The following is a 17,971-nucleotide window of genomic DNA, read 5'->3' as shown; positions in this document are numbered from 1 at the left end:
ACACAGTGATTTGAAGGGGCACGTGCACCCCAATGTTTATAGCAGCAATGTCCACAAAAGCCAAACTATGGAAAGAGCCCAGACATCTGTCCATTGACAGATGAATGGATAAGGAAGATGTGGTATTGATACACAATGGACTAGTACTCAGCCAGCACAAAGAATGACGTCTCGCCATTGGCAATGATGTGGATGGAACTAGAGGGTATGAGGCTAAGCAACAGAAGTCAGTTAGAGGGACGCCTGGGTGGCTCAGTTGGTTAAGCGGCTGCCTTCGGCTCGGGTCATGATCCCAGCGTCCTGGGATCGAGTCCCACATCGGGCTCCTTGCTCGGCGGGGAGCCTGCTTCTCCCTCTGCCTCTAGCCTACCACTCTGTCTGCCTGTGCTTGCGCTCTGTATCTCTCTCTAACAAATAAATAAAAAAATCTTTAAAAAAAAAAAGAAGTCAGTTAGAAAGACAAACACCGTATGACTTCACTCTGTGGAATTTAAGAAACAAAACAGACGAACATAGGGGAAGGGAAGGAAAACTAGAATAAGATAAAATCAGAGAGGGAGAGAAACCGTAAGAGATTCTCAACTCTAGGAAACAAACCGAGAGCTGCTGGAGGGGAGGGGGGAGAGGGGACGGGGTAACTGGGTGATGGACACGGAGGAGCACGCGACGGACTGAGCGCGGGGAGCTGCATGCGACTGACGGGTCCCTGAATTCTGCCTCTGAAACTAACAACGCGATGTATGTTAATTATACGGAATTTAAATTAAAAAATGTAAAAATAAATTAATTAGTGAATATTTATCACAAATTCCACCTCTGAAAGGAGAATAGTGGAATCCTGCCCCAGGAAATTACAGAAGTCTGCCATGATCCCTATGCTTTGTGTTATTCTGGCTAGAAAAATAAACACAAGTATCAGAGGCAGGGGAAAAAAAGCAAAATGTGGAAGAGACGAAGCTAAAGGAAGGGGTTGGGGAAACGCTGGGTGGGCTTGCTTCCCAGCAGACCCAAGCTACTCAACAACCCCAGGTGTTCTCTCAAGAGTCAGCAGCTCCGCCAGGACGCCCGGTCCGCGAGCTGACCAGGGCACGTGTGACTGTCCCGGAGCTGGGATGACAAAGCCTTTGCAGAAGGATGGCCCCCTAGGCAGCAACCCAGCTACAGTGCTCCCCTGAGTGTCAAAGAGGGCTGTTGGCAGCGCGGAGAAGGGGAGATGGGGCAACACAGAGGCCAAGTTAAGTGCCTTCTGGAAAACTGTGGATGTATTATTGGAAGGCAGTGCTAGGGAGCATGAGGCTTCTGCTCGCAAGAGCACAAACACATACGGGGGTGTCAGCCCCCCAAGGGTGCAAGCGCTGGGAAGATTGCGGGGACCCCACACCATGGACCCCGAGTCACGTGGCTCTGGGGAAACCCCCAGGTGGTAGCTTCCTGAGCAGGGCAGGACAACGGTGCCTAGGGGAACAACCACACTCAGTCCTGTGCTGCAGATAGGCTCGCTGACAACATCCAAGTGGTCAGAGATGGGGGTGACACTAGCTGTGTGGGGCAGGCAGCACCTTGCTTCCTCCACAGACACCCAGAAGCTGGCAGTCCAAAGCCAGGGTATCGTCTCGGTCTCGGGGGGAGAGCAGGGTTTTTGCGGGAGCAGCAGCCCGGGGCTACCTGAAGCCAGCCTTTCTAGGGCTTTCCCTGACACACCAGCTGCTCCTTTCCCTCCCGATGTGAAAACACATGCAGACAAAGTGGAAAGAGAAACTAGCCCCTGACACCTGCAATTTAGGCCGGCCGGAGGTCCCCCCGCCCCCCGTCCCCTCTCGGCCTCCCAGAGTCTCCCTACCATTTCCCTGCCCCCCCCCCCATCATTCTGTTCTGCAACCCGTCCCTGCCCGCCCCCGGCTTCCACCGAGGAAGCAGAGCAGGACCCGGGGCACATCGAAGGAGCCACTTCTGCCTGCAACGTGGAAACAGCCAAGGAAAAGGGAGCCACAAGAAGACATTTCTGGATGGGCCGCCTGGAGTCTGCGAGAACCCCAGGGCGAGAGCACGCGCCCCAGAGAGGGGGCGGTTAGGGGCAGCGTTTAGTCCCTTGTGCACTTGGCCTCTGAGTTAAGGATTTGTGCCAAGTGGGGAGTCAGTCTGTCATGCTTCCGTAATTTATTCGGGGTGAGGGACGGGAGCTGGAGGAGACACTGACCATCTGTGAGTCCCAGGAAGGCCTGCGAGATGACCTTGCGTGGGGGCCCATTGCGCAATCAGGGAGGGTCTCCAGCAGAGGGCTCAGGCAGGAAGCAGGTCTGGCCACTCTCAGCTCCTCTGCCGTCTCCCCCTGACGTGTCGCCAGAGCCCCTGAGTTCTGGGCCCTCACTCTGCGAGGGCTCAGGGGCCCGCTGGGATGTGCAGGGGCGGAGGGAGGCCCTGAGGTGACAGAATAGGGAAGCCACAGAGAGGAAGGAAAACCTGCGGGCTGGTATCAGAGAGGGAGGGCGAGCCAGCCCCAGAATGGAAATCAGAGAAAGGAGAGGAGGAGCCAGAGACAAAAGAGCCTGGCGTCAAGGAAAGGGAAAGCGAGCTGGAACAGAAGAGCCTGACTGAGAGAAAGACAGTGACAAGGGTGGGGGGGGGGGGCTGCATGTCCAAATTTGGCTGTTTCAATGGGCTAACATGTCTGCAGCCACCTGTTTCCTGTTCCCTCTGGGGCACTAATTTTGCAATGCCACTCAGAGTGGTGGAGGCTTTCTCAGGCAAAGGATGCTAGAGGCCCCACATAGCTCCCAAGAAAGTGCCCCCCCCCCCACAGAAGCAGCTTCTATCGCCTCCAGGATTTGAGCTCTAAGCGGTGCGGGGGCTGAAGACCACGGCAGGTCCAAAGGGAAGGGCTGCGGAATGAGGGGGCATCGTCTGGCTTCTCCCCGACACAGGCCACCTCAGCCCACCTCAGTCTACAGCTCAACCCCGTCAGTGCAGCCCTCCAGCCTCCGCCTCAGGGGCGCCGGGTTGGGTGGGCAGAGCTCCCCAGGGACAGGCAGGGCCGCTGAGCAGCAAAAGGTCAGAAGCCACAGGGCTGACCAGGGATCCCTGAGCCGTGTGTGAAAATATCCCCCTACCCCACCCCACCCCACCCTAGGATCAGAAACAAGCCCCTACATGAAGTGCAAGCCTCCCCTCCCCCCAAGGTGTGCACAGCACCCCTCACTCCCAGCCACCTTCTCCCCCACCCCTTCCACATATCCGTGAGGCCCCCTGGGGTACAGCCTGGCCAGGGGCAGCGGGCAGTGGTACCTGCATGATCAAGCAGACCAAGTGTGGGGAGCGCCAGGCCCTGGGCGGGAACGATGGCGGCCTGAGGCCAGGCCCTCTGCGGCCCAGACCCAGAGGGCAGAGTGCAATGCGGCCGGATGGCTGAGACCTCGGTCAGCTGCTCTCTGGGAGGGAGCGGGGGTGGGGGGGTTCAAAAAGCTGCCGCCAGTCTGTGTGGTGGGGGCTGTGGGCCTGGATGGGACGGCTTAGTCCACAACACAAGTTCTGGCTATGGAGTGGCTGGGTGAGCCGCCACCACGGACGACCCCAGGCTACACCTGCACTACAGACCCAAGAGCAGTGGTTGTCTTCTAGAAGGCACACGCCTCTTGGGCTAGCTGAGGGGGGCCTTGGGGCAGAGGTCAAATTCCGTTACATGGAATGGCCTCTCTACTATCAGAGAAAAGTCTGGCTGCATTTTCCCCACAATGTCTCTACTAAGGGAAGGAAACCTTGGCCCTAATTTAGGCCCCAGAGATGTCCCCATCCCAGAATTCCGTGTGGTCTCTGGATGCCTCCCCGGCCTGGTCCCCTCCCCTGGGGCTGGAGGAGCCTAGGGAGGGCCATCCCTCCTTGATCTGTCCTGAATCAAAGCCTCCTTCACCAGCAGTCCTGCCCTGCTGCAGAGAGGATAACCAGTGTGTTTGATCTTTAGGGGCGGGGGGCCAGCCAGGGGCCCATCAGCTGGTTCAAGTCCCTGAAGCAGCCCCACCGCACTCCGCCCCTCTCCATTCGGAGGGCTCCCACCCCCCCACCCCCACCACACCCGCTTCCCATGCACCCACCCAACCAGAAGAGAAACAGGGATACTTACATTATACCAACTCTGGCTTTTCTGAAAGGACAAAATAAGAGAAGGTACCATTAGTCAGGGAAGGGCTAGCGGGAATGGCCAGGGTAGGCCCGGCCTCCTGAGGGAAGGTTACACAGACAGCAGAGGGCGGGCAGGGAAGAGGAACCCCAATGCAGCTGAATGCTTCCCAGGTGGCTGCTCGAGAGGGGTCCTCCTTTCTCAAGACAGATCCAGAAAGGAGGCCCAGGGCAGGTCCATGCTGGAAGCCTCACCAAGGTCGGGGCGGCAGGCAGCGGCAGCACCAGCCAGAGCTCAGCTGGAAGGGAGTCGGAGCCCCATCACGAGGTTCTCTGATGGGGGGAAAGGATGCGCGGCAGGCATCCGAGACCCAGTCCCCAGATGGGTCCTGACCAGAAGCAAAGTGCAGACGGAGACCAACCCAGCCTTCCGCCCCAAGTCAGCCCCTCTGCACAAGGCAGGAGGGCACCCTTCTGGAAAAGGAAGAGAAGGGGCTGCCTGGAAACCTCTTCCAGATACATTCTCGGGGAGCAGAGGAGGCCATTTCTCCTTCCACTCCCACAACTGGCCGAGGAGGTGAGAGAGGCTGGGGAGTACTGGGGGCTCTGCTCCGGGAGGAAGGTCGAAACACATCATTGCTAATGGTGCCTCCAGCTTCGAGGTGCTGTCATTCTGTTACCCACAAAATCAAGACTCCGGGCCAGCTCCAGAATTCAGGTGCTCTCGGCTCCCGGCCCTGGGCAAAGGTGACTTGTTTTCATGGCAACTGAGAGGCGTGGCTGACACTGTGCTCTGTCTACCTCCAATCTCTATGGCCAGGAGTCCTTTATGCACACCCCACTTGGAAGACAGACAGACAGGCAGATAGGAGCGCACACACACACACACACACACACAGAGCTGCTGGGCCCCAACCCTTGAGGTGCTGATCCAACAGTTATAGACTGGAGATGGAATATTTTTGGTACTAAGAAGCTTGCCGAAGGTATTAACTGCAGCGAGAATCACTAGGTAGGGGAAACCGTGTCTGCATGTCAACAACTACACACAGGGCTGGGGATTCTGGGCCCAAATGCAACCTTCACCGCCCCCCACCTTGTCTAACAGGTTCAGACTCCTAAGGGAAAGAAAGGGCAGTCACGGGCTCAGAATGTCGACTGGGAGCGTGTCTGGTGGGGGTAGAGGGCAGGTGACTAAAGCGTGGTCTTGCGACCTCCCCCTTGGCCAGCTCTCTCTCTCTCCACCAGAAGAACTCTCTAGATGCTCTCCCCATAGTCGCTTCCCAACAAAGGCTGTGACTATGGCCCATCTGCAAGCCACATGCTCAAACCACGGCCTTACCCTCTCCTCTAATCCAGAGGTCTTAGCGGGGAAAGGGGCCCCATCTGACTACTTACAACCAACTGTTGCCCTGCTGAGGGAGCTACAGTCACAGTCTTCACCTGCAAACATCTGGCGAAGGCCACCCGTACCTGGAGGAGAGGGATGGGGCACAGGCTGCGTCTGCCCTGACCTTCACCTTGGGAGGTCTTCGCTCCTGGGGCCTGCCCTGAGATCACGCAGCACGAGGCTGTGCAGGCATTCCCTAAGCCCCATCCCCCAGAAGTGGAGAGGTGCGGTCAGCCTCCATGCCTCCTCAGGTCCCAGCACTTCATCAACCCGAAGCCAGGCCCTCAGAGACCTGCTTCACAGCTGAGAAAATGCTCTGTCACCTGCCCCCTGGCTCCTTACCCCACTGTCCTGGCTTTCACGGAAGACCCCAGGAGGGAAGGGGGAACAGGAATGAACGTGGGCTGGGTGTGGGGACCCAAGAACCTTTACGATCATTCCTATGTGGTGTTCTCGCCCCTGCCTAAGGTACACAGAAGAAGTAGATTTTTTTCTTCCTGTACTGCCACACAGCTATGCGTGCTTTCTGAATCTGCTTCGAACAAAGGGCTTCAGAGTGACAAAGAGCCTTGACCACGGAACCCGTGTCCCATCTCTGTGGGACACCTTTGTGTATGATATTTGCTCTTCTGGAAAGGGGTGGCAGGAGAAGAATTTGTGCTCCCAAGTACTGAAATGTGAAATGTACCATCAAAAGCGAGGACTTCTGTCTTCTCCCTCAGCGTGAGACTCTACCCCAAGCAGCCATCTCCAGGCACACTGGGAGAACCTCTGGGGAAAATGCCCCCCCGCCCCGATCCATAGTAGCTCCTGAGAACACGCACTGTGGGCGCGGGTCTCTGAACTCTGACCAGCCTCCTGGAGGCAAATTCCACCCTCGTGGCTTTGCTCTCCCAGGGCTGAGTGCCCAGCTCAGGGAGGTAGGGAAATCAGAGGGAGCTCCCAGGCCCCGGTGCAGCGAGAACAGAGGTGTCCCCTGACATGAGTTAGGCTATCTGCCCTTGCAGGTTCCCTGAAATGCCCCTCCTCTGCAGAGAAGGCCAGAAGCGTGGGAAAAAACAGAACTAGGCATGGGGGTGAAGGCTTTTCTGACAGGTCATAAATGGATATGGCCAGAAAGGGGAGGGCGTCAAGGAAAGTATACTCAAAGACAGAGTGGAACACATTTCTATCACCTCCTGGAAAGGGTCTCAAGAACAAGCACTAAAGGAATGCAAGGCCCCTAGAGACAGACCCATGTTCCCTAAAAACATCTCCCCAGTGCAAAGGCTCCTGGAGTTGGGAAGATGGGGACAGGCGGACCAGAGGAGGGGGAGAGAGGAGCTCTACTTAGAGGAGGTCAGAAATAAGAGAGACTTCTTACTTTGATCAGGTTAAGTCTGTCATACTGGAAAGAAAACCACAGAAATTAGAATTGAAAGACAAGTCAAAAGTCAAGGGGAGAGGAGCAGCAAAGCCACTGAGCCGGGATGACACAGCTCAACCAGCCTGGGACCTGGGTTCTGGGGGGACCTCTGCAAGGGCCAGCCTAGAGCAGGAGCTCCTGGCCGCATGTAGCGGCCGCCAGCTCCCCCTAGTGGCCTCAAGCCAGCACTACAGAGCAGAAGGTGGGTGGTGGCAGGAACTCAAGGGGTTTCAGGGAAGAGGAAAGAAGCCATGACCATCTTCTAGCCCGCTGCTCTGGGCAGGGCTGCTGCACCCAGGAAGGGTCAGCCTCCGCAGTCTAGTTACAGATTCACAGGTGTGGGGCCTTACTGATCCCTTAGCATGATCCCCTACAGATTAACATGAGGAAATGGAGGCTCTGGGGAGGGGAGACAGATACAGCAGGACACCTTGGCTCCAGGGACAAGGGGGAACCCTCTCCTGCTTGCCTGGAAAACACAGGAGGTCTCCTCCTCTGTGAGGTGGACGGGAGGCACTGAGGGAGGTGGCCTGGCTGGGTAGCGACGGCCGTTCTGGCTACCACATCCCTTGCCATGGATATGTTTGGTCAACCTGAGACAAGCATCTACCTAGAGGGTGGGGGGAGGGGTATCCCCACCTCACCTCTGCAGCTCTCCAAACCAGGGGACTCCCAGACTATGTGTCTGCCTCCCCTGAGCTCTTCAAAGGGAAAATAAAACCCAGCCCCCTTCACCTTCTCCCCTGCCCCATCACCTCCTTATGAAAGGGGGGGGGGGGGCACGATTAACTTGGAATTCACCCTCAGCTCGTGGTCCCTTCTTTATGCCACATTTTGCCTCTCAGGGCCCCAGCCTGGCTTCTAATAGCCAGGTTTGGTTTGTGGACAACCTAGGCATGTGTCTTCTCTCCCCTCCTAGACTGTGCGCTGCCCAGGGCAGGTAACTGGTCTTTACGTTTGCTTCCCAGAGAAGAGCTGCCATTCAGCAGGAGAAGTTTAAAAATTCTCCTTACTGAGTGCTCGCCTCCACCCAGCACCTGGCAGAAGAGGCACCGGCCCCCCGCGGGTGGGGACTGCCGGCCATCAGTAAGGTTTGCCTCTGCCACTGAGTGCCTTGCTAGGCATGGGGGTAAGAGGGCCAGAAGCCTGTGGCTTCACCTTGGGATGGAAAAGTGTGCAAAGTCCGTAGGCAGGACCAGAGGGATGGAACAACCTGATGCGTGTGTCTGGCCACATGGGTGCTGTCCCCAGCCAGAGGGCTGAGGCGCCGGGGGTGTGTGTGTGCTGGCGGTGCAGAGAACTCCCTCACACAGGGCGGGCTCCTCTCCTCCTCCCTACAGCAAGCAGCCACCGTCCCAAGTCCTCAGAGGCAAGCTTTTAGCCTGAAGGTCACAGACTCTAGGATTAGCCCTGAAGTCTCTTGTTCTTCTCTCAGGAAAGAGAACAGCTGTTCGCCCTCCTCCTCCCCCCCAAAACACTTAGAGAGGCTCAAGACTATTATTAAGCCATTCCTCTGCTTTTTCTTCTCCGGGCGACATCCCACCTCCTTTCCCCCGTGGGGATTATTTCCTGAGCCCTGCTGTTCTAAAATACCTATGGCTCTCCCTGTACTCCAAGTTCTGCTCGGACCTCTGAAATCCCGGGGGGCCGGGGGCCCGGGGCCGGGGTCCAGGGGGGCAGGGAGGCCGGGCGGACGCCGGCACTGACTCCCTGACCTGGCTGCATTGCTGCGAGGCCTGGAAGGGGCCACCACCCACGTCCACCAACTGCCAGACGTCAGCACCATGCCCTTCTGGGAGAACAGTCCCGCTCTGATCACAGTTCAGGGTCCTGAGAACACCAGAGGCCATGAGGCTGGGCAGTGGGCAGGTAGAGGGAGGGAGGATGCCAGGTACAGCTCCTGAGGTCGCTCTACTGCACCGGGGACCTCCCTATGGGCATCTGTCGCCCTCAGTCATCTTGTCCGGGGAATCGGGACTCACCCAGCAAAGCAGGTATAAAGGACTCTCAGGACCTGAAGCCCCTCTGGATGGGGCCTCCCTTCCCCAAAGCAACGAAGGAAGCCCCGGCAGGACTCTGCTTCTAGATGGCTCCATGTAAGGAGGGAAGAGATTCCCAACCCAAGGCAGTGTTCGGGGAGCAGGCAGAGACCGGGGAGGACGGGAGACGGGTCTGTTCTCCGACTCTGGGCGCAAGAGGAATGGTCCCTCGGTAACGTCAAGCCAGCCTGCTACGGGGCAGCAGGGCCGGCCCTTCTGGGAAAGGGACCAAGCGAGACATGGGCCAGAGTGGGCGGGGGCGGAGGGAGGGGGTGCAGAGCACTACAGACAATTCAACACCAGAGGGGAGACCAAAGACAGAGACAAAAGATGGCTTACTTTTGAGAGGCGCTTGTGAGACTAAGACCATGCATGCAAAGGAGGTATTTGGGAAATGGTGGGGAAGAAGAGGAAGAACAAGAAATCAAAAGACAAATCAGATGGGAAGCCAGCTCCCGTGCCTCCCGGGGCCCCCTTCCCCTCCCCAGGGCCTGGGAGCCCAGCAGTAAACAGAAGCTTTTTGAAGGAGCATCTAGGCAAAGAATATCTCCTGCTTCCCAAAGGACTGGGGAGGGGATAAGAAAATCTCTGGGGACCCATCTGTAGCCCAGGCACCCCTCTGGGGCTTATGTTATGCCTATTCTCAGGCAAAGGCCTGGGTCCTCGGGCAACAGCATCTTGGGAGGGACAGAGAGGCCTGGTCACCGCCCTCCTGGCCAAAGGACTACCAAGTGGGTTATTACCAAAGGTAAGGCAGAGAGACAGCCAGGGTGGACGTTAAAAACATCCCCCTTCCCGAGGACTCTCTTCCTGGCCCTGTTGTTGTCCCAAATCATGTTCCCTTCTACCCCAAATTTGAAAAAGGAAGCGGGACTAAACAGATGGTCCCTCCTGGTCCCCAGAGCACCCTTTCTCCAAATCTCAAGGTCCAGGAGGCTCCCTCGCCCCAAGAGAGAGAACAGTCAGCGTGGAATCCTGTAACGAGTTCCCCGGGGGGAACTCCGAGGGCTGAGCTGAGAAGAAAACACTGGGCTAGGGTCAACCCTGCCTGTCCCACCCTCGCCTCACTGACACAAGGGTCCTCGGGGAAAGGTCTCCCCCCTTCGCCGCCCCCCCTCCGGCCCCCGCACTGGCTTCCCTGCAGTCAGCTAAGGAGGAAGTGGAGAGGCCCCGGCGGGGTCCAGCTCACCTTGGAATTTTTGCCGCCACTCCGGCCAGACTGTGAGGAGCAGCTGCGCTGCACGCCCTGCTCCGGCGTGGACGGGGACTTGTCCGAGGAGTGATCTGAGCCCTTCTCCACCATGGTGTCTCCGTCCGGGCTCTGCGGGGTTGGCGAGCGAGACCGTTTGCGGAGGATGGGGGAGCAGGCCGGCGTGCTGCGGTTTGAGTTACTGGCAGTGCTGCAGGGGCAGATGGAGAGAGGGAGTGGGGTGGGAAGGGAGGAGGAAAGACAGGCAGTCAGTGATTGAAGGCCAAAGCCGGGTCCCAAGGAGCCAGCTCAGGGAGCCAGGGTTGGGGCTGGGGAGAAACAGGGAGAGAAGGGCTACGGGCTCACGGCACCGTAATACTGCTGCTGGCCAGGAGGGGGCGGTGGTGTCAACGGGAAATGGAAATAGGACTAGAAGGGGTAAGTAGGGCAATTAGACATTTAGCTATTCATCCATCCATCCGACCATCTGTCTGTCCATCCATCCAAACATTGTCAGAGTCCCTATTACATGCCAAGAGCCATCTCCAAAAAAGAATTTAGGAGCCGAAAGACGCATGAGAGATCATCTAATACTGCAGATCTGGTTTCGACATTTTGTTTTACACATATGTGCCTGTAAAAATGGTCAAAAATAATCCTACTTTTCAAAGCAGTCACGTGCACTCTATTTCGCTAGCTTCTTAAAACAATCCTCCACGGAGGTAGTAATGACAAGTGCCCTAATCCTTATTTTTAAAAATGAAGCCCGTGCACCCCAGAGAGGAGCTCAGGTGTCCTCTGATCGCAGAGGCATTCGAAACAAAACCTGGGTCTCCTGACTTGCAACTCACACACACCAGAGTACTTCCTTGTAAGCCGTACTGCTCTCCGCGTCCCCTGCCCAGGGCGAAGACGAACACAGCAGAAGTTCTCACCTTCCAGAGTCCCTGCCACCCAACCGTGTTTCCAACAAGTATCTTATATGCCCCACGGTCCTGAACCCCTGCACACCAAGGCTTATAAGCTGTGTATTTACTGCTGGATACTGAGCTTCAGCTCTTGATGGAAAAGAAGGATAGAAGACAGAAGAGGGGAGGAAAACTGAATACTGTGACGTTCTAACAAGTGTTTGCTTTGGTCTGAGAGGACAGAGCAAGAGAAGTCAGGGACAAGGACAAGGTTAAGTGGGAAAGAGACAGGAGAAAAGGGAAGGAAAGCAAGGATGAGACTGCAAAGCCACAGAAAGCATAAGGGCAGGGGTGGGGGCGGGGGGCAGATGAGAAGCCCAGGGTCTCTCTCACCCACTCAGTGGTCAGAGAGCAGGGCCAGGCTTCTGGAACAGCCCAGATCCAAGGCTGAGAGGGCCCCTTCATCCCAGCCTTCCCTAAGGGAGTGCCATGCCGGGTGGGGAACACAGTCATTTGCATGAAGATCAAGCTGTGACCTCAGATGTCCCATGGAACCCATTTGCAATGAAAACCATGTACGTGTGGAGACGTGAAAGGTAAGACCTGAGGCTTTGCTTCACCCTAAAACAGATCGAAGTTTTAGATCTCACTTAAAATACTAACAATACCCTTGATTTAGAGGAAAGCAGCTCTTTGAGTTCTCATCCCGTAACCATCTTTATCCTCTGACCCCGCCCCAACTCATTCACATGCAAACCCTGGAGAGAGGAAATTATGTTCCTTTTCCTGGTTCGGAAAAGCAGAGCCTTGGAATGGTGGCAAGGGGACGGTGGGACACGGCCTCCAGAAGGAGGACTCAGGTGCTCACCAGTATTCCAAGGATTTTCTGTCTTCTAGGATTACTTAGCTAGAAGCATAGCCAGGAACTCTACTCCTCACCTCAAGGAGTTTGCTCACAGACACACCAGAGTGTGGACGACGCCTAGCACCGCCCGTCTCAGACCCAACACGCCCACAGCTCAGCTCCACTTTTTCCCTTCCGTAATGGGACCTCGAAACACATGGTGATCCCAAGTGCAGCAATGAAAGGAGATCTTATCCTCCAAACTCTCCATCCCCACTGAGAACAGGCTGTCGAGGAGGGATTCAGTAAGGGGTGGGCCAAAAAATTCTAACCTGCAGGAAACTCACTCCAACTTGCCCCAAACCACATGAACCTCACACTCAATGGTCAAAATGTCTCTGAGATTCCCTCAACACCTAGTGGCCTCCTCTTAGCTGACCCACCATAAGCCATCCAAGGAGACCTGACTTTGGGCCTTCCATGCATCCGTCAAAACGTCAGTCAATAAACTTGTACAGTCCTTTGTCACTTTTTTCTCTGAGTTTTTAAGGCTACTGATCATCTGAGCTCTTCCTGAAGATCTCGCCTCCCCTTCCGGATGCCACACACCTCTTCCGGCCTCAGACGCTGGCTTCTCTTTGCTAACTCTACCCGAAGTGTGGTTGGTCCTTCCCCAAAGGTGAGTCCCTCCTTGCCCACACCATCTCCCGCTTCACAGGACTTCGCCTGTGCCTTGCAGCAGAAGACTCCCTCCCCACCTGCTTCCGGCTCTCATCACTTGCTCACTTCAGCCCAGCAATCTGCAGCCAAGGGGACACTCCCTCCAAACCCACGTCTCACAAGCCCCTCAGACGGAAAGCCAAGCCTGCCGTCGGTCCTGAACCTCTTCCCGCTACGGCCGCTTCTCCACAGCATTCTCATTCCCCGTCTCTGGGGCTGCAGACCCACAACTTCCATCTCACCCCGCAAAGAGCCAGTCGCTGGATCCCATCAATTCTATTTGCTGAAAGCTCTTTGCCACCATTCCTTCCTCTCCCTCCAGGGCCCCTTGCGGAGCTTCTCCCCAGATGGTCTTCTAGGCAGTCTCTTTCTCTCCCTCCTCTCTTGGGCTCATTCACACCTCTGGCATTCAACCTTTCTGAATACAAACCTGATAGCATCTTTCTTCTGCCCCCCTCCCAGCATTCACATTAAAGTCTCCAATCCTCAGAATGGAATTCAAAGTTCTTGAGTGAAAATCATTTTGACACTTACTGTATCCTGGTACTTTGTCTCTCCTTACACAATCTTTGAGAGCTCTCAAGTATAGTCCTATATAACCTCCCCTGGTTTTCTTCCCACTCTCCTCCTCCTGGCTCCTGACTTCCACACCTATCACTACTTGAGTGTGAGGGGTCCCTCCCCCAACTCCCACCCCACCCCCGTATCTACCTACCAGAGTCCTACCCAGCCTTTAACACCCATCTCAAACCCCACCTTCTCCGAAAAGCTTTTCAAAGCCTCCACCACTGAACTGGCTAGAGCATCTAACATATTCTGCCCGGTGCACACTCTTGGAAGCACCCACCTGTGCCCCCCCCCGCCCCTACAACACCCAGTGGGAGGCTCTCTAAGTGGTAGGGGCTCAGTACACGTCAGCTGGATCGAATAGCATTCGAGTTTTAACAATCCTCATGGCTTTCCCAGTCCCCAGTATCCCGACAACTCCCAACCAAGTCTGTGCCTTCAACCTGCTAACAAAAATAGCTATACAGGTTTCTGAACGTTTATATGAGTTCCTGGCCTGGTGCCAAGTGTTTATGATGCGATCGCCTATTGAGATCCCCCAGCCAATCTATGAAGTGTTAGTGGTTATTATTATTTGTCCCATTTTTCAGATGATAAAGCGAATTACTGACAGATTCAGTAACTCTCCCAGGGTCACCCAGACAGGTAAGTGGCAAGATTGGGATTGAAATGCAGGCCTGATGACAGAGCATGTTCTCAGAACCAACACTGAGTAATCCTTCTCGGCTGGGTGAACAGATAGAGAAGGATGGATGGGGTGGTGGTGGATGGAAAGAAAAGAAGGAATCAGCTTCTTGCCTCCAGTTTTCAATCCAGTATCTATTTTGCTATCAAAATGAACTTTCTAAAAAGGGATTTTGCCATTCTAACCATCCCCTCCCCTGGTTCAAAGCTCTCTATGGTTTCCTATCCCCTTAGAAGAAAGCCTGATCTCCAAACTACGGCACAGAAGTTTCTCGAAGGTCTTGAGGATCACCCTTGGCTACTCCTCCCAGAGGACCCCCTCCCCGCCTCAGCCATCCAGGACTAATGACAGATCCTGGTGCCATGTTGTCTCCCTTCCACATCTGTCAGTGTCTCTCATTCTGAAAATACCATTTCCCCCTCCAAGCACTCTTCCAACATTTACTGTTCAAGACTAAACCCAACTACTCCCCCATCACACTCCCTCCATGCTCTGACCCCTCACTATACAAGAAGACACCTTTTCTAACTCAGCAAAATCACCACTAGATATGCTACGTAGCTAATACTCTTTTAACAGGTACTCCGTTATCCAGCTCAGTCAGTTAAGTGTCCAACTCTCGATTTCACCTCAGGTCATGATCTCAGGGTCGTGGAGTGGAGCCTCCTTAGGATTCTCTCCCTCTGCCTTTCCCCCTATATTCATGCTCTCTCTAAAAATAATAATAATGATAATAATAAATAAGTAAATAAAAGGTACCCCACTATCCTACAGACTTTGGACGTCCTCCTGAGCAAACAAAACTAATTCCCGTGTAGCTCATAACCCTACACTATTGTGTCTTTCGAGCAAACTTCACGGTGTGCCATGAGTCTGATTCTGCCACTATTATTAATAATAGTATTACACTGGATTTCAAAATCTTGGGAATTTATTTTTTTTAAGATTTTATTTGTTTATTTGACAGACAGAGCTCACAAATAGGCAGAGAGGCAGCCAGAGGTTGGGGGGAAGCAGGCTCCCCACTGAGGAGAGAGAGCCCAATATAGGGCTCAATCCCAGAATCATGGGATCATGACCTGAGCCGAAGGCAGAGGATTTAGCCCACTGAGCCACCCAGGTGCCCCCAAATCTTGGGAATTTAAAACAAAAAAGGACCTTAGATTTTCTACAGAAAGGGCAGGAAGACTGGCATTGGAGGAGCTACTAGACTATGACCCCTTTCAGAATTTAGAATACAACCAGCTTGTCACTTGACATATAAGAAACCTAAGAAAGAGGGAGGTTAATAAATGCCTGGCTAAAAACTAACAAGACAGGAAACAACATGTATTGGAGAGGATGTGGAGAAAGGGGAACCCTCTTACACTGTTGGTGGGGATGCAAGTTGGTGCAGCCACTTTGGAAAAGAGTGTGGAGATTCCTGAAGAAATTAAAAATAGAGCTACCCTATGACCTGGCAATTGGGGTATTTACCCCAAAGATAGTGAAAAGAAGGGCCATCTGTACCCCCAAGGTTCATAGCAGCAATGGCCACAATCACCAAACTGTAGAAAGAGCCAAGATGCCCTTCAAGAAACGAATGGATAAAGAAGATATGGTCCATATAATACAATGGAATATTACGTCTCCATCAGAAAGGATGAATACCCAACTTTTGTATCAACGTGGACGGGACTGGAGGAGATTATGCTGAGTGAAATAAGTCAAGCAGAGAGAGTCAATTATCATATGGTTTCACTTACTTCTGGAGCACAAGGAATAACACAAAGGACATTGGGGGAAAAAAAGGAAAAGTGAATTGGGGGAAATCAGAGGAGGAAATGAACCAGGAGAGACTGGGAATCAAATTGAGGCTTCAGCGGGGGCAGGGGGCAGTTAGGTGAGCCTGGCGGTGGGTACCAAGGAGGGCAAGTATTGCATGGAGCACTGGGTGCGGTACATAAACAATTCATCTTGGAACACTGAAAAAATCAAATCAAATAAAAAAAAAAAATGCCTGGCCAAGGTGATAGGCCTTCATACCCAGATCTCCTGAGCCACAAACACTTACTAGGCACCTGGCATCATCCTAGGTATTCAAGTCCATAAGGGTGAGTAAGAAAGGACCCTTGTCCCTGGGACATTATAATCAGGAAGAGCCAGACATGCGTTTTTTTCCTTCTAACATAAGCCAAAGTGGCGAGACAGGGAAGAGTCAGGGACTCTTCTCTAGACTTGAGGGATCAAGAAAGGCTTCTTCGGCACAAGAAAGGATATGGCACTTGAGACTAGAGTGGGGATCTAAATAATGTGTTAAGAGTTAGCCAGGTACAGGGCATGGTCATAGGAGGGAAGAGAATGTTCCCAAGCAAAACAAAACAAAACAAACAAAAAACCAGTATAAACAAAGGTGTGAAGGCCTAAAACAGCACAGAATACACAAGAGCATTACAAGAAACTGTGTGTCACTGAAGCGTAACACACTAAAGCCTGTGCTTCTAAGATTGCTGTAACTGTCACGTTTGCCCAGTAACAGGAGCACTGAGACCGCCACCAGCCACTTGTAAGCCACTCACTGCAGGGGGGGCCCAGGGGCCGTTCACTCAGCTCCCCTCTCTCCTATCTTTAAGACTTCCAACAAAGACTTTTTCATTCCTCTCCTGGTTACCTTGCTAACAAACAGTGCTTCCATAAGTCTAACCATTAATCTTACCTCCTACGCTCAGGTCTGGGTGAAGTCCTTGAGAAATGGATACGAAAAGAGGACGAAGGCTCTTTGGGCTCTCCGTGGCATCTCCGTCCTCGCCTGACACGCGGGAGCCCGTAACCTATGCTCTTCTCCCACTCTTACAGCCGGGTGGGTGGTCCTGCGGGCACCTGCAACCTTTGTCCACAAGCCAGCTCCCTGAGCGGCCATCCGTACGTTCTTCAGGACTCGGAGCAGAGCGGAATAGTTAGGCGGTGTCCCCGTGTTCCTCATTCAAGGTCACTTGTGTGCCTTCAGCGTAACCATTCCTGCCACAGAGATTGCAAGGCCCGTGCCTGTCGCTCTGCACCTGAATCGCCACCTGCCGGAACGACAGCCGCTCCCTTCCCACTCTCCAGCAAGTTCCACTGCCCACTGGCTCAGATTCCCACTCAACCTCCCCACACCTGGACACATCACGTCCACTTTATCTTCTCCCCTAAGCCCAGCCCTGCCATGACCTGTCTCATCCAATGTTTGGCTGGAATCGTTTCAATGCCAGGGCACTGGTTAATTTTTTTTTTTTTATTGGACTGCCTGATACATTCCAGGGTACCTCAAACTAACAGAAAAAACTTTTAATTAGAAATTTAGAAAGCCAGTTTCAAACAAAACATTTGTTTGCTGGAGGCCTGCTTGGGCCATATGTCAGGATGAACTGCCAGTCTGTGGGGTCCTGTCACCAGGCTCGGGTTTGAGTCCCAGCTCTGCCACCTGCCATGTGACACTGGCCTCTGGATCTCATTTTTCCATCTGGACAAATGAGAGATACCACAATCTCATCATAGGGCTGTGAACCCCAAATGAAGTAAGCTCCGTAAAATATTTCGTGCAGTTCCTGACACATCAGAAATGCTGTGTATTTAAGGCGCTTCTGTTCTTCTCTGCAATATGTGGGATAAAATCCTTGCCCGCTCTCCTCAGAGGATTATGCGGACAAACTTCAAATGCTCCTGTGCCTTACTTCTCATTGTGGGGACCACATCTACCTGGGCTGTTCCCCTGAAGGGTCGACTCCCATTCCCCCTCCCCCCCACCCCCCCCCCGCTGTATAAGTGATCATTTCCAGGGACGGTCTTAGCAATCTTCATCCTAAACAAGCCCCAGGGCAGATGGGATACTCTCAAACTTGAGAGGACCCCCAAGGACGAATCTTGAAAATATCCAGGAGTAAGTGACGCATCTGTCCCAGATGACAGAAACCTGCTTACAGCTCTTCGAGGGAAGGCTTTTCAGGGTCTACTAGGTTGGTGAGCTCGTTGCAACAGAAAACATGGGTTGAGTTTGTCACAGAAACCGGCAATGGAGAAGAATCTAGAGCCGATGGGGAATGGGCATGGAGATGTAGGTCTCAAGGTAGGGCCACGACTCAGCATCTGAAGGAAG

The 17,971-nt window shown here is 53.9% G+C and overlaps 1 protein-coding gene across 16 annotated transcripts in view; it reads right to left on the bottom strand.

The window, feature by feature from the left end:
• Positions 1–17,971, bottom strand: part of GRAMD1B (GRAM domain containing 1B) — a 243,565-nt gene that overhangs the window by 35,167 nt on the left and 190,427 nt on the right. For 10 of the 16 annotated variants that reach the window (XM_032357893.1, XM_032357882.1, XM_032357881.1 and 7 more), the window contains 3 exons: positions 10,134–10,344; positions 5,509–5,583; positions 4,115–4,135 (listed from right to left, as the gene is read on the bottom strand). In XM_032357893.1, coding sequence (XP_032213784.1) covers positions 4,115–4,135; positions 5,509–5,583; positions 10,134–10,344 — 307 coding nt within the window. Of the gene's footprint in view, positions 1–4,114; positions 4,136–5,508; positions 5,584–9,283; positions 9,305–10,133; positions 10,345–17,971 lie in introns of those variants that run through there. The other 6 variants (XM_032357887.1, XM_032357891.1, XM_032357892.1 and 3 more) reach the window with 3 other exon arrangements.

The sequence above is a fragment of the Mustela erminea genome, chromosome 9 (genome assembly GCF_009829155.1).
Source record: "Mustela erminea isolate mMusErm1 chromosome 9, mMusErm1.Pri, whole genome shotgun sequence".
NCBI classification, from domain to species: Eukaryota; Metazoa; Chordata; class Mammalia; order Carnivora; family Mustelidae; genus Mustela; species Mustela erminea.
This window is presented reverse-complemented; position numbering and strand designations above follow the sequence as displayed.